Source organism: Engystomops pustulosus, chromosome 5, assembly GCF_040894005.1.
Source record: "Engystomops pustulosus chromosome 5, aEngPut4.maternal, whole genome shotgun sequence".
Classification (NCBI taxonomy): domain Eukaryota; kingdom Metazoa; phylum Chordata; class Amphibia; order Anura; family Leptodactylidae; genus Engystomops; species Engystomops pustulosus.
Genome location: NC_092415.1, coordinates 107,474,465 through 107,490,199, shown reverse-complemented (window position 1 = coordinate 107,490,199; position 15,735 = coordinate 107,474,465). Strand labels below are relative to the sequence as shown.

The following is a 15,735-nucleotide window of genomic DNA, read 5'->3' as shown; positions in this document are numbered from 1 at the left end:
CAATTTAGAGGTCTGGATTGTATCCACGTCTCAGATTTGTAATAGTTTCTGATATTTTCAATGTTATTCCTTGAATTTTGTGTGGGTTCTGTGAACAGACCTCAGAGATTGTCTTCTTGTATTTTATATTCCACCAGTCCCTTACCCCTTGTTGTATATCTTTTTGGAAAACCCAATAAAGATACAGTTGAAGAAAATAAAAATAAAGTTAATGCTCCTACCTTTAAGTATATATTTTAGATCTCAGCAGTGTGAAAACAGGAAAACTGTTCCCATAATAAAATCCCCTATTTGTAAGTCCTATTTGTACAATCAAGAAATTGAAAAAAAAATGCTGAAAAATACTGGCAGGGAACATCTTTTCTTTGTATGTCCTTTTGAATAGAATCTCCTCACAACTTCCATAATTGTTCCCCCTCCCTTCATTTGCAATTGCTTGGCACCGTTACGAGGTGTCTTTGAATAAACCTCCCAATAGACAAAGGCCTGGTGGAGCCTATACCAGAAGTAGCGCCAGTATGAAAGGCGTGTGCTGTCAGCTTTACACAAAAGCTAGAAAGCGCCTGTCAGTGGCACATGAAGTGAGCAATTAGGACTGCTCTACAAAGGAGGAGCATGTTAAATATTCACAAGAACACAAAAGAAGCAAGATACAGCAAGCTATACAGAGATGAAGGGTTGTGCAGATCAACTGCTTTAAACAATTGGACAGACGCATCAGTGATCAGAAGGAAGGAAGAGGGAATATGAATAATGAGTACTAATAAATGGCCAGACATGTTTAACTCCATCGCCCCAGGATTAGAATGTACATTGTCTCTGTAAATCTATAGCATAGAAACATTCAAATAAACATACAAAGATCTCCTCAAGGGGATCAGGTTAGTTTAGAGGGTATAAAACAGAGAATAAACCAATACAATTTATACTAAGAAATAAGGGGAAGGAAAACACTGCTTCTGCAACTCGGTCGATGGATATGAGTTACAATGTCAGTAAAAAATCGACTGCTGTGACAATGTTTTTGGAAGAAATATTTCATATTTTACTAATCCAGTAAAACATTTTAGCTCAACATAAACTATCCAACACATGTCATATGTGGCTGTGTTAATACTATGCCATATTAGTAAACTTGGTTTGGTATGGGTCAAGTACCATTGACATCGAGCATGTGAACTAGCAGAACAAGTGAAATGTTAAGGGCATATATGTGAACATGGCCCTAATTGTATTAAGTGTTATGTTTAAGTTTCTTCTCAGCCTGCAAGTATTATGGGTATGGAAAAAAACTTCAAATTCATTACATACCCCTTTTCTATCACATTTAGAAGGCAGATAACATTAGGCGCTTTATAATGCCCAGCATGTGTTTAGTATATATGTGCATGTAATCTACTTGCATTCAGCTGTTGTGACTCTACTGATAAGGCTTGAGAAGATGGAAACATCTGCCTTTGAGGAGGTTTTCTGGCTATGTGGTTTTATTCCATGCTGTGCTTTCTAAGCTACAAATGGCTATTAGATAAAACATGAAACACTGATACATAATTTATATGGATTAAATAAAGTTATACGTACAGCCATTTCTTGTCTAGTGACAATTTCATGAACAAAGGCTACTTGCATGGCTAATATGGGTGCAGGAATGTGCTTTAATTAGAAGAAATTGAAGATCAGTTTCCCTTAAAATGATATAATTCCGGTGAATATAAATTCCTAGAAGTTAAACAGTGTTGTACCAGGGCTGTCTGCACAATCATGGCTCAGTCTTTGTTACTTTAAAGGAAACCTACCACTTTAACCCCTTAACGACTTGGCCTTTTTTAGTTTTTTCACTTACATTTTTCACTCCCCACCTTCAAAAATCTATAACTTTTTTATTTTTCCACATAAAGAGCTCTGTTATGGCTTATTTTCTGCGTAACAAATTGCACTTCGTAGTGACGGTATTTAATATTCCATGGCGCGTACTGGGAAGCGGGAAAAAAATTCCAAATGCAGTGAAAATGGTGAAAAAACACATTTGCAACGTTTTCTTGTGGGCTTGGATTTTACAGCTTTCACTATGTGCCCCAAATGACATGTCTACTTTATTCTTTGGGTTGCTATGATTACGTAGATACCAAATTTGTATAGGTTTTATAATGTTTTCATACATTTAAAAAAATTGAAACCTCCTGTAAAAAAATGTTTTTTTTATTTTGCCATCTTCTGGCGGCAATAACTTTTTCATACTTTGGTGTAAGGAGCTGTGGGTGGTGTAATTTTTTGCGACTTTTGATGGCGTTTTCATTGCTGTTATTTTTAGGACTGTGCGAGCTTTTGATCACTTTTTATAAATTTTTTTATATTTTCCAAAATGGCAAAAAAATGTCATTTTTGACTTTGGATGCTATTTTCCGTTACGGGGTTAAACGCAGTGAAAAACCGTTATTATATTTTGATAGATCGGACATTTTCGGACGCGGCGATACCTGATGTGCTTATGATTTTTACTGTTTATTAATATTAATATCAGTTCTAGGGAAAGGGGGGTGATTTGAATTTTTAGTTTTTTTTATTATAATTTTTTTTTTTTAACTTTTTTTTACTTTTACTATTTTTCAGACTCCCTAGGGTACTTTAACCCTAGGTTGTTTGATCGATCTTACCATATACTGCCATACTGCAATATGGCAGTATATGGGGATTTTACTCCTCATTCATTACAATGTGCTGATAGCACATTGTAATGAATGGGTTAAAACGGGACCCGAAGCTGAGACCCGAAGCTGTCATGGCAACGGATCACCGCTCCCCGTGACGTCATCGGGGAGCTATGATCCGCGGCAAGATGGCCTCCGGCAGCATTGCCGGTGACGATCGCTGTGAAAGCACCCGCGATCGGTGCTAGCAATATGCAGCAAAGACTTACTGGCTATGGAGAGGGCTCGGCCCGCGAGCCCTCTCCATGCACCGGGACCCGGCGCGCTGTACTAGTACGGCGCGCGTCGGGAAGGGGTTAAAATGCCAATTATAACCCACAAATACCTTGCACCAGCTCAGGGTGAGCTGATGCCAAAGCATATCTTCACTATTTGAAGAAACCGCCATATTCCGTTTAAAACTGTTTTATTCTTTATATTCCAACCCCCCCTTCGGCGCACCATGATATGTGCTCAGCACATCATGCGCGCAACTGTGCGTGCACCTTATTAGGAGGTGCCGGAGAGCTCAGTGACATCACCGTCTCTCCGACACCTCCTAATAAGGCGCACGCATGGTCGCGCTTGGTGCACCAAGCACATATCGTGGTGCACCAAAGGAGGGTTGGAATATAAAGAAAAAAACAGTTTTAAATGTAAAAAGGAAAAGTGAAATGTAGAGCTGTACAGGGTCAGTAAAATAGTAAATTACCACAAACCACCTTGTCAGCTTTTCCTAGTGTCTTGTATCATGTTTAGAGACAAACAGGAATTTGGGTGGAGTGTGGCCCTGATGTGTAACCTTGATTTTGCTGCACTATACAGGAGTTATAGGAGTTCATTGGACTCAATAACTCAAGCCCAGTATCCACTTGGGTGTAAAAACAAAACTAAATGGTTTGTTTCTGAAATCCATAAAATGCATCCCCGTTTAATGAACACTGTCTGTAGTGAAGGTAAAATCCTAAATCTGCACTGCAGGTGTGAAGGTCCCATTAATGTGTGTCCCTATCAAAGATGCTAAATATGATTTTTGTTAATTTTATTATTAATTTTGTCCTCTTATCTTCTGATTGTAGAATCTAAAGTATTTACTAAAAAAGTACCTTCCGTGTTTTGTTTCTATGAGCCAAAAAACCTGTATTCTCATTTTCTGATCCAAACATTTAATTCCACATACCAGTTAGCATACGCTGGTACATTAATTTTCCCTGCTGGTATCCTCTTTATGACAACCATCTGTTCAAGTTTTAGCCTTCTTTCTCTAGTGCAATCCAGCAGAAATGAAAAACCAACAAGAGTAATTTCTGGAGGGACAATATACTGTCAGAGAGAAGATTGAAAATACATATTCTGCTAAAAAAAAAAAATCAATGCAGTACACAGGAGCTGACAAACCCACATATGCTCAGATACTATATGCATCTATTACCTTAAACTGTATCTGTATTCAGAAAGAACAAGGCAGTGAAATTGTCTTCTAGACATACAGAGGATTTATTCTGCTTTCCATCCATGACTGGCAGCAAGTTAAGTACCAGAGGCATTATTTGCATCTGTCTCTTCCAAACTGTGTATATTTTAAATAAAAAGACAGCAGTCATATGGCCTAAATATCATATTCACTGCAAGATATTTGTGGCACTAATTTTGTTATGATTTAAAATGCATAAAGTAACAAAAATAACTATTGGAACTTGCTTGAATTATCATATGTTATGCCTGTTGCACACAAACGATGGAAATCCATCAATGAGTTAAACATGGGTTTAAAAAAGCAAAAACAAAAGAGATCAATTTTTAAAGCCCTCTCTACATAGGTGCATTAGGGCTGGTGCACATCTCAGTAATTTCATCATTTTTTTCATCAGTCATTGTGAGGTGCAAATCTTTCTTTTATACATAATCTCGGTGTAGCCACCATAATGGTTTTGGCTGATGTTAACTGATGGAAAAACGAATGACATAACTGGGATGCAAACTGGTTTTGTGTTCTCTTTTTTAAAAAACGGTCCTATGGTATGTTGTCTGCGACCTGTGTTTCTTCGGCATGTGAGGTCCACTCATGCCAATGACAATAGAAAAGGTCTGCCCTGGCCACAAACTGTAACAGGAAAAGAACCTGCTGTATTCCTCCCCATTTCTGCCACGTCATAGGTCACAGTTGTTTGTAACATTCCTGAGGTCTGAAAGGAACACTTCAGTACGGAGTATGTATACAACACATGTTCTCTTCATCAGTGTAGTACTTGATCCATGGAAGTAAGGACACACATGCTTGTAACATGTAGGTGAGGAGCTACATGCTGCCTTTTATTATTTTTATATCACTCAACATTTTTTATGGGATCACCTGGATGCTGGATACTCCTATCTTTGCACCTTCATTTACTTTGGCTCATATCACAGTCCTTTCTTCTTAATCTTCTTTTCATCTGAAATCTGTGCTAAATTTAGTTTTCGTAGCCAACTTGGGTGTCTTAGTCATTGGGGTGTCAATTACATAGAAGCTCCATGCAGAGGGGAGGAGGAGCAGTGACTCAAAGCAGCTACAATGAGCATTGAGACAATAGCAACATCAAATACAGAAAAAAACTAAGATTATAGGTCACAAAATGACCAGAAATAGTGTTACTGCTCAAGTACACTAAACTTCTGAATTATCTATACTGTTGAAAGGCTATAAACACGTATATGCTTATAGCGGGTTTCAAACTTATTTGGACAGGGGGAGAGAAAAAAATAAGAGCTAATGACACCTGCTCTATAGCTCTCAACAGACGGACGGGAAACCAGTATGGGTTTAGTAGCTTTTATTTCTAGTAAAATCCTAAACAATAATTGACATGGAACTTCTTCTTTTCCTTTACAGTGAATTTTCATAGAATCGTCAACTGTTTGTAGAACACAATGGGGCAGATTTATCAAGCTGTCTGAAAGTCAGTATATTTCTAGTTGCCCACGGCAACCTATCACAGCTCCCCTTTAAAATATTCATGATCACTGGTAAAACGAAAGCTGAGCTGTGATTGGTTGCTATGGGCAACTAGAAATAATCTGACTTTCAAAAAGCTTGATAAATCTGCCCCAATGGTTTTCTTTTTAAGTCAATGTGAAAATTCCTGCTAGATTGTGCTTAAAAAGGATTTTGTTTTGGAAGCTGTTCAACATTCTCAACAAAATAAATGATATGTGAACATACCGTAAGGGCAAAAATTCACCAACAATGTATTTTGGTTTAAGGATGCTGTTTGAAATAAAATTCTTAAAAGAAATACATCTTAATATATGGCCCCACTAATTATACTACAGCAAAAGTTACTAATTGCATTAGCTATAAATAAGGACAGTGCTGAATAGGGGATATATAGGCGTTCCCTGGGTTACGTACAAGATAGGTTCTGTTGGTTTGTTCTTAAGTTGAATTTGTATGTAAGTCGGAACCGTATACTTTGTAATTGTAACCCCGGCCAAATTCTTTTTGGTCTCTGTGACAATTGGATTTTAAAAATGTTGGGTTGTTATAAGAACTAGGATTAACAATAAAGCTTCATTACAGACACATTTACTAACTGTTATAGATGTTTATTTTAGCCTAGGGCTAAAGTACAGTAAATTACCAATTACCAGAGGTTCGTTTGTAACTAGGGGTCGTCTGTAAGTCAGGTGTTCTTAAGTAGGGGACCGCCTGTACTGCTGACATATGCTGGGATCTACTGTGTTTTGACCCAACATCTGTATGTGTCCTTCCTTACCTTTCTTCTTGGCTGTACAGTTATGTATGTCACATAATGAGAAACTCTTCATATAACACAATTTTTTTAACATCATGTGACAAGATCTCTATTCTATATGTGTCAATGTTGAGCTATGAAGCTGTATATAGACTATTTATACAGAGGAACGCAAACTTACAGAACATTTTTATGTCTGGTGAGCCTACAGGAATAGAATACTAATTGCATAGCATTAGTATTTACATAGTATTGTATAACTACTGGCAAAGCTTTTATAGCCACCTATATATTGCTTGAGGACTCACATGGCTGTAGTTGGAAATCTAAAACTCTCTGCAGACTTGTGTGTTATAAAGGAGGAGGAAACATAGTGATAATTATGGGACATTATATATTTGTGCTGCTTGATCTGTACTATCAAAGCTTTTTCTGATAAGACATACTTAACATTTGAGAAGTTATTTGTGGCTTTACATATGTGATTTTTGTTATATGCCATAATCCAAGACAAATGCATATAAAAAAGACAAACAAGGTTAAACTGGGTCACAAGCTTGCTGTAGGTTCTTATTTCAGAGCGTGCCTACTTATGACATATTAGAAACCGATCACTTTGCAGATTAAAAAATAAGGGCACAGATACATGCAGTGGGTTCAGCTAAGTGTCCCTCTACACACCACAATGGAATGAGAGGTCTCTTATCGTATGCCCATATGATATCATCAGAGGTTCTGGTACCTAGGAGAAACAAGCAAATATATATCTAAACGTACACTCTACTTTCATATAAATCGGCTTGAGAAAGCGCCACAGTGTGTGAAACGGCCCCGTTGCCGGAACCTGTCTGTTTACCCCCCTGCATGCTTCCCCACCAATAAAGGACGCTTTTCATGCTTTTGGAACCGGTGAGTGCCATCATCTTTCTCTATGTTTATGTATGGCTACTTTCATATAAACCATCAGGACCCACAGTCCTGGGGATTAGTTACTATTTTGCTGTGAGAAGCATGGATCCCGGGTCTGCTTGAGAATAATGGGACTTGGGGGTGCTGACTGTGCGAGAGAAAACAAATACATTCAGGCTCTGTGAGAAAGAAGAAGATTCAGGCCTACAAATTGAGACTTTAGGGCTCAGTGTTCAATTTTTGAGCATTGTATTACCCATTTCCTGTTGCAGTATATATTTTAATGGCATTTTTTGACTCTCAATCATACCAACAGGCGAAAATAGATTTCTTAAACACATTGTCAGCTATTATTTCCTGACTAGTTATATAGATGCACTGTCCTAGTGGCGACAGATCTTCTGCAATTTGATACTTAAAAGTCAGTCAGGCAGCTTAGGTGCAATGCTGAAGAGATCCAGCCCCCTCAGTCACATAAGGCTTTATTTCGAATCAAAACCTGATACTCAGTGTATGTCATCCAATAGTGGATTATATTATAGGCGGGCTGGGCGGTAACCGGGAGCCCCAAGCCACCTAGTGGACCCATGGCCACCCAAACCACCCACCAAATTTTATACGCAGAAGGACCTTCACCCATTAAATACTTGTATAGCTGTTCCTGCCAACAATACACATGCACACAACAGCCATTTCAGAACCTTTGAAGCTCCTCCGCAGATTGAAAACAGGCAGAAGGGACTAATCCTCTATTCCCCAAGAAGCTTGTAGGAAGTGGTTCTAGACTTGTAGGAGCTATACTATTAATACAGCCCAGGGCCCATGGTAGTCTTAATCCGCCACTGATGTCAACCACACACAAATCAGTGGATCTTTATACCCGATATTATAAGAGGCAAGGCATAGCAAATGTGTAGCTCTAAATGCTTGCAGAACACAAATAAACAATTTTCTGAAGAATACAGAATAGGAAGGATTTTTTTATGCTTTCTACACCTTGTCACATTATGGTCCCTTTCCATGTGTTTCTTGATTGTTACTACATATTTTCAGAGCTGACACAATTTACTTATGAGGGATATTTAGGGTACCTGATGGTATTCAATCTTGGGAAATATGCAAATAAGTTTTCCTAGATGGGACAAGGAAAACCAGGCCTCTTTTGCTACCTTGTAAGGCAGCCCCTCTTACAATCTTGTAATGGCTACACCAACTAATAAAATGGTCTGTTAAATAGTTTAGATGAAGATGACAGAGAAAATATGATGTGAGCAATGACACCTGATAGCTGGTTTGTGACTCTTTCCACAGCATTTAATCTACAGCCTTGACAGAGAATAAAAGCTTTTAATGCAGCTCTGATAGAGGTTCATCTAGCAGCTGCCAAGTTATTACATCCATCGTATCCCAGACACAAAAGGGATGCACTCATGTAATGGACACTGGTGGGTCTCTATGTCACACTGACCAGAATTATACAATTTCAGGCCTGCTGTCTTCTCTGATAGCTATGCACATACTCAGAAAAGAATGGTGTGCACTAAGCATTTTGCAAAAATGCACTTCCTTAACTAAATAATCTTTCAAATGCATTCTAACAGTTTACATATGAAAAATACACCACAATTAAACATATCTATGACAAATTATAGTGGTTAGAGGTAATAGAGAGAGACACGTGGCGCCTGGTTATGTAGTGAGTGGAAGAGTCAACAATCTTGAAGGAGAGGGTGAAGGTAGAAAATAATGATGTGGTGGGCTGCAGCGTACCCTGTGGCACACAGGAGATCCTGTGATCCAAAGTATTGTAAAGAGTCTGGTGGGGGCTAGAAAAATCGTGTCTAAAAGTCCACAAAATCGATCGATAGCCAGAGTCCATTTCAAAGTTGGTAGGGGAGGATCCTGTTCACGTTCTTATTTCAGACTCGTTCCAGGGACTCGTTGAGGCCATTAGGGGATAAGGTATTCAGCTTGAAGATCCAGTAGTTTTCCCGTTTGATGAGCTGGTCCAGTCTGTTCGGATGATTCTTTGGGATTTGTTCGATTGGGATTAAGGAAAGGCTACAGAAGTCCCTATCGTGGTGAGTTAGGCAGTGCCTGGAAACACTGTGTAGGAGAAAACCTGCCTTGCACTTGCTGCGGTGGGTATTCATTCGTTCCCTGAGTGTTTGTGATGTTCTGCCCACATATTGTAGGGTGCAGGGGCACTCAAGAAGATAGATAATATACTCAGAGTTACAGTTGTTGAATGAGTTGATGGAGAAGGTTTCTTTGGTTGTATTAGATGTGAAGGTGGTAGATCTATGTGCGATGATCTCACAAGTTTTGCACTTTGCTGCCCCACATTTGTACGAGCCCGTAAGTTTAGGGAAGAGACTAACAGTTGTTCTGTCAGGGGTTTTTTTGCGGAGTCTGGTGGGGGCTAGAAGGTTTTTTAATGTGGGCGCCCTTCTGAAGGTGATTTGAGGTCTTACTGGGAGCGTTTTGGTGATATGGGGGTCCTCATTGTGAAATGCACAAGTTTTATATGGAATTTTATACTCCACTTATTTATGTCCCCACCTTCCTCCCCTCCCCCACCTCTGTTTAATGTCTTTTTAGTGTATTTTGCTAAAGGACCTGATGAAGAGGACAGTACGTCCTTGAAACGCGTCGTCCGTTACCGAAAAATAATAAAATACTCGTCACTATCCAGAGCCCATCTTTCTTATTTAGACTTAGGGGCAGCGCGCACATACAAACCTGTGTTTTTTCTTGACATTATTGTCTCTCTCTTTACAAATTATAGTGGTTGTCAGGACTGAAGAGCTCTATCTAGCCCTGACTAAGATGGCCACTGCCATGACGAGTGGTCATCACAGTGTAAGTACATGAAGCCAGCAGGTACAGCTGGTGACGTCACTCATGGTTATGTACCTGCTGCCTTCCAATGCTAGGAGCAAGGAGAGAAACCGTGAGGAAAAAGAAGTAGGGAAATATTCGTACATTTTTATGTTTACACAAATGTTTAATATCTAATGTTTAAAAAAAGCCTGAGATAAATGACTCTCAATGACTAGTAGATTGAAAACATGTCGTAACCTAGTATCTCCTTAAAATATATAGTGAAAACAAGGTCATTGCAAATCTCATCTGGATAATTGAATTGTCTGCACAAACAGGTGGCATTTTAAATAGGTTTTTCTGTAATATTTCATAAACAATGAATAATTAACACCAAACCAGAAAACCCTTCAGGTTTTTAGAATTTAGAAAGATTTGATAGATCTGCCGAGTCTGACAGGTCGGCAGTGTGTTCAATGATGTGAAGAAAGGACAGCTGTTCTTACCCTATATCTTCTGCATCTTCATCACATTCAGCACCATATTTGCAAGCACCACATTTAGGATGTTTTCTATGGACTTCAGTTCCCGATCCTTCATATTCTGCCAAAAAAACGCAGGTAAAGTAATGTTATCAAACTTCGGGTTCAAAATAATAATACCACTATACAAAAATTATGTAATATTTTGATATGATGCTGTGAGTAATGTTAAAAGGGATGTGCTAAATTTGGATGTTATCCCTAATCCACAGGATATGGTTTAATAAGGTGATTGATGAAGACCCTACTCCTGGGACTCCAACAACGACAATTCTTTGAAATGGGTACTGTTGTCACTAATGGATTGAGAATGAGTCCTTCCACCCCATTCATAGTCAAGTATAGTCCTCAGCTATCTCCCGCACTTCCCTTAACTGTTTAGGTGAGTGACAGAGATAGCCGAGAGTTGTACTCTGCAATTTACATCATTGCTTTACTACCGAATGGAGCATCAGCATGCATGTTCAACCTGCCACTCCACCCATTAGTGACAACAGATTCTCTGGATTTCTGGCCATCCATTCTTATGATCAATGGGAGCTCAAACTGGTACAACCTCTTTAAGTAAAGACTATCTCAGGTTTTAAATGGTCACATAATAATCTGTACAGTAGCCAGCGGTGTTCTGTACTTCAAACTAACCTTAGAAGAAGACCATATGTATTATACCTTGGATATTATTGTATGGAATAATTACCATTTATACTACACCCATTTAAGAGTACATGAAATTTTCCAGAGTGGCACATATACTCTAAAATAATTTAATATCTATTAAACTTTAGTAGCCTGCATTATATAGTGGTCTGACCTCAGTATTGTTTTGTGTTACCATGAATAAAAATGAGCACTGTATACAGCTCAAGGGAGGAATGGATTTCATGTCAAAGAACTTTGCTTCATGTCACATGAATGTTGAGCTGTGGAACAATGGGGCACATTTACTTAGAAAGTCGGAAACTGCACTAAAAGTGCTAATTCCTTGTATAATGCTGGGTGCGGCGAATCACTAAGATCATGCGGCACAAATCATGAATCTGTATCTTCCCCCCACTGGCCCAACCTAGTTCACCATCTTTTTGGGGTGCACCTTTAACATAGGGCGTGCAACACAATTTGCAAGTTAAATGCGGCGCTTGGTCTGAATCAGTTGGACCGACCAACGGCACGCCCCCTAATATGTGTTGCATGAAAACCAGCGCATCTGCACCACAAAAGGGTTGGGGGCATTTAGAAATGCACCCCAATATGTCTAAAATCATTTCAATAACTGAGATTGTGGTATAGCACTATAATCTTATTTATTTACTTTATTTCATTGTCTCATGTCCAGTTCTTGCTATATTAACGTGGAAATAATCAACGTTGAAGGAGGAACAAAAGGTTAAAGTGATATGAAAAAAGGAAAGGTCAAATAGTTCTTGAGACCTTTTTTCATCTGTAGCGCAGTATCTGTGGCAGGTTACAAGCCTGACATGCTGCCAGCAGGTGTAGACTGAGAACATTTGAACACTGAACACTTTCTACCCACTACAAGTTCTCATAAACTGACAGGGTTTTTGACCCGCTCCCAGGCTATGACCCTACAAAGTTTCATATTGTATTATCACACCAATAATTATCAATACCATGCCTATAAATCCCCCATGTGTTCTTGTACAAAGTTTCAAAGTAGAAAAAGTTTCAGCATACAGAATTGTCTGACCATACTTTTGGTCCTGTTCAGAAATGTCCACATATAGGACCACATTTAACTGGGGTTTTTGGCGCACGCAAGCAGAATTTTGCGGCAAAATCGGGGGGCGTGGTCGTCGACCCGACTGATTCGGACTAAGAGCGGGATTTAATATTCAACATTGTGTCGCAATTACATGCACTTACATGCACTGGGAAGAAGAAGGTAAACTCCAGCGGACCTGAGCGGGGAAGCGACACATGCAGGAAATTTGACGCACAATCTTAGTGAATTGCGTCAGCTCCGAATCCTGGTTGGACAACACACCTCGGGGATTGCGACGGGATGGGTAGGTAAATGTGACCCATAGTGTGTTGGGGGAATTTATCGTTGTAGTTGTGCTTGTTTTCAGTGATTTCAGTGTTTTCTAATCTGCACAATTTTTGTAAATATTCCATTCTACTGCAACTTTTAAATTCTCATAACTTGTGCCTCATTTAATACTAGAATACAAATCCTTAAGTATGATCTATGATGTGTGAAAATTCAAAAGTTTACAATTGGAAATACTTAGGAAACAGCTGCAACTTTTTCAACAGACCTTAACATTTTTTATGCCACTATGAAAAATTGGATGCAGAAAAGCTCCAAAGATGAAAAACTGGCGTACCAATCCTGTCTAACGATAAATCTCCCCCAGTATGTGTATCTTGGAATAACCAAGATCAGATCAATACATTATCTTTTCTATGTCGAAATATGGCCTGGCAGTCAAACGTAGATTTTTGGGAATTTTGCTAGTATGTCAAAATATTGTATTGAATAAGTTTCCAGAAAAATTCTAATCCTTAACCAGGGTCGGACTGGCCCAGCACCTGGCACTGTTGCAGGGTCCTCTGTCCTCATAGGAGCCCCCTGGCAGTTCTAGTAACAGTACATGATCGGGCCAATACCATTGACAGTCACAGTGCAAAGCAGATTTGACACGGCTGTACTCCCGTTTTCAGAGTGCCCTGACGCTGCACAGCTGCAGTGAAGAGAGAGGAAAAGGACAGCAGAGCAATATAAAAGGTAAGTACAGAAATTAAGGTGGACTGTGGAAAGGTACAGAGGGGTCTGTATGAGCAGGGCAGAGGGGCCTGGAGGAGGATTAAGGGGTCTTAAAGGGATTGAGGGGTCTGGAGGAGATCAGAGTGGCCTGGAGGATGGTTTAGGGATCCTAGAGGTGGAGGAAGAGGATTCTGGAGGTGAAGGACAGCGGAGCTTGGAGGTGGAGGACAGAGGGGCCTAAAGGTGGAGAACAAAGGTTTCTGGAGGAGAACTAAGGAGTCTGGAGGTGGAGGACAAAGGAGATTGGAGAAGGACAGAGAAGTCTGGAGAAGGAGGACGGAATAGTCTGGAAGAGTAGGACAGAGGGAACTCGATCAGGTGGATAGAGGAGTCTGGAGGAGGAGAAGGACAGAAGAGTCTGCATGAGGAGGACAGAGGAGTCTGGAGGCAGACCAAAGAGTCTGGACTAGGAGGACAGGGAAGTCTGGAGGAGGATAAAGGGGTCTTAAAGGGATAGGAGTGTCTGGAGGAGGTCAGAGTGGCCTGGAGGTTTGTTTAGGGATCCTGGAGGTGAACAACAGCGGAGCCTGGAGGTGGAGGACAGAGTGGCCTAAAGGTGGAGGACAGAGGTTTCTGGAGGAGAACCAAGGAGTCTGAAGGTGGGGGACAGAGAAGTCTGGAGGAGGAGGACAGACGAGTCTGGAGGCAGACCGAGGAATCTGGATGAGGAGGATAGGGAAGTGTGGAAGGGTGATTAAGGGGTCTTTAACGGGATAGGGGGGTCTGGAGGAGGTCAGAGTGGCCTGGAGGATGATTTAGGGGTCCTGGAGGTGGAGGAAGAGGATTCTGGAGGTGAAGAATAGCGGAGCCTGGAGGTGGAGGACAGAGGGGCCTAAAGGTGGAGGACAGAGGTTTCTGGAGGAGAACCAAGGAGTCTGAAGGTGGAGGACAAAGGAGTCTGGAGAAGGAGGGCAGGGGGGTCTGGAGGAGGAGGACAGACTAGTCTGGAGGAGGAGGACAGAGTAATCTGGAAGAGAAGGACAGAGGAGTCTGGAGTAGGACAGAGGAGTGTGATGAAGGATGGAGGAGAACAGAGTAGTATTAAAGGTTCTGGAAGAGAAGGACAGAAGGGTCTGGAGAGGCCAGAGGGATCTGGATCGGGGGAAAGAGGGTGATAATATAGAGGGAAGAGAAGGAAGGAGAATTTATTAGCTATTTCACTGCCTCCCCACCAGTACCTAAAAATTCCCGGATCTCGGACACTTGCAATGTAGGTAATGTCTCTATATAGCAGTAAGATGGGCCCCCAGAATCAATCTCTCTGAAGGGCCCCAAGCACCCGGATGACACCACCCCCAGACGAAGGCTCAATCGAGCCGAAACGCGCGTCGGGGAAGGTGCCATCCCGGACTGTGGAGAGCGATCCTTCTTTACCAGGGTAAGACATTTACAACAGTGTAACTTCATGTTAGGCGCATACCTGATTGAATATGTATTTCCCTTGATATGATATCTTTGGAATGTTCGCCAACATTTAAGTTTGTTTATCCCCCTGTACACATATATCCACTGGCCTCCATGTACTGTCCGGTGATGTCCCCTTTATTCCTCCTCCCTCATCACCTGATGTTTTAATAATTTTAAATGTATTGTACGTAATAAAGCTTTTTACATTTTTCATACACCTTTTTCAGTTTGCTTTTTTCTTCATCCTGGCAAAGGATTTTTCCTTCCAGGACAATAGGATTTATACTCCAAGCACCCTAGTCCGACTCTGTCCTTAAACATATTTCAGCAAAATTCTAGGTGGACACATCTGTTCCCAGAGCTTATTAATTAAAATTAAACTAAATTCGGTAAGAAACACTACCAATCTGAAATATCTACAAATACTTTGTCATTTTATGAGCTACTGCCGCACCATGATAGAGCTTCTGATGTCATTCATGAGGTTCACAAAGCCTTGTGACCACTGCATTTACTTAAATTATGTCTAAAGCCAGCCAATTATTGTCACAGTTTACATATCTCTCACAGCAAGGACTGTAATTTTTTGGTGACACTTGACTGCACTTCTTCATAGACTGTTAATTTACTGACTGCATTTTTTTTGGTAGCTCCATCAGATTTCTTACGGAAGAACCTGAACAAAACCCCCCAATACAGTACAGTTAGTCATTTTGTGCTCTTTGGACCCTGTTCTGTATTAATTGATGTAGTTACAAGAATGGACTACGTCTTGTGAAATATGAAGGAGGGTTGTCATGAAAGAAACTTTATTCTTCATGCAAAAGCAGTGTCTGGCTGTATGAGAC

General features: G+C 40.3%; 1 protein-coding gene across 1 annotated transcript in view; it reads right to left on the bottom strand.

Moving 5' to 3' along the window:
- The window catches only part of TMEFF1 (transmembrane protein with EGF like and two follistatin like domains 1), a 136,295-nt gene that overhangs the window by 25,249 nt on the left and 95,311 nt on the right, over positions 1 to 15,735 (bottom strand). Inside the window, exon 5 of the mRNA XM_072152824.1 lies at positions 10,660 to 10,756. Coding sequence (XP_072008925.1) covers positions 10,660 to 10,756 — 97 coding nt within the window. The remainder of the gene's footprint in view (positions 1 to 10,659; positions 10,757 to 15,735) is intronic.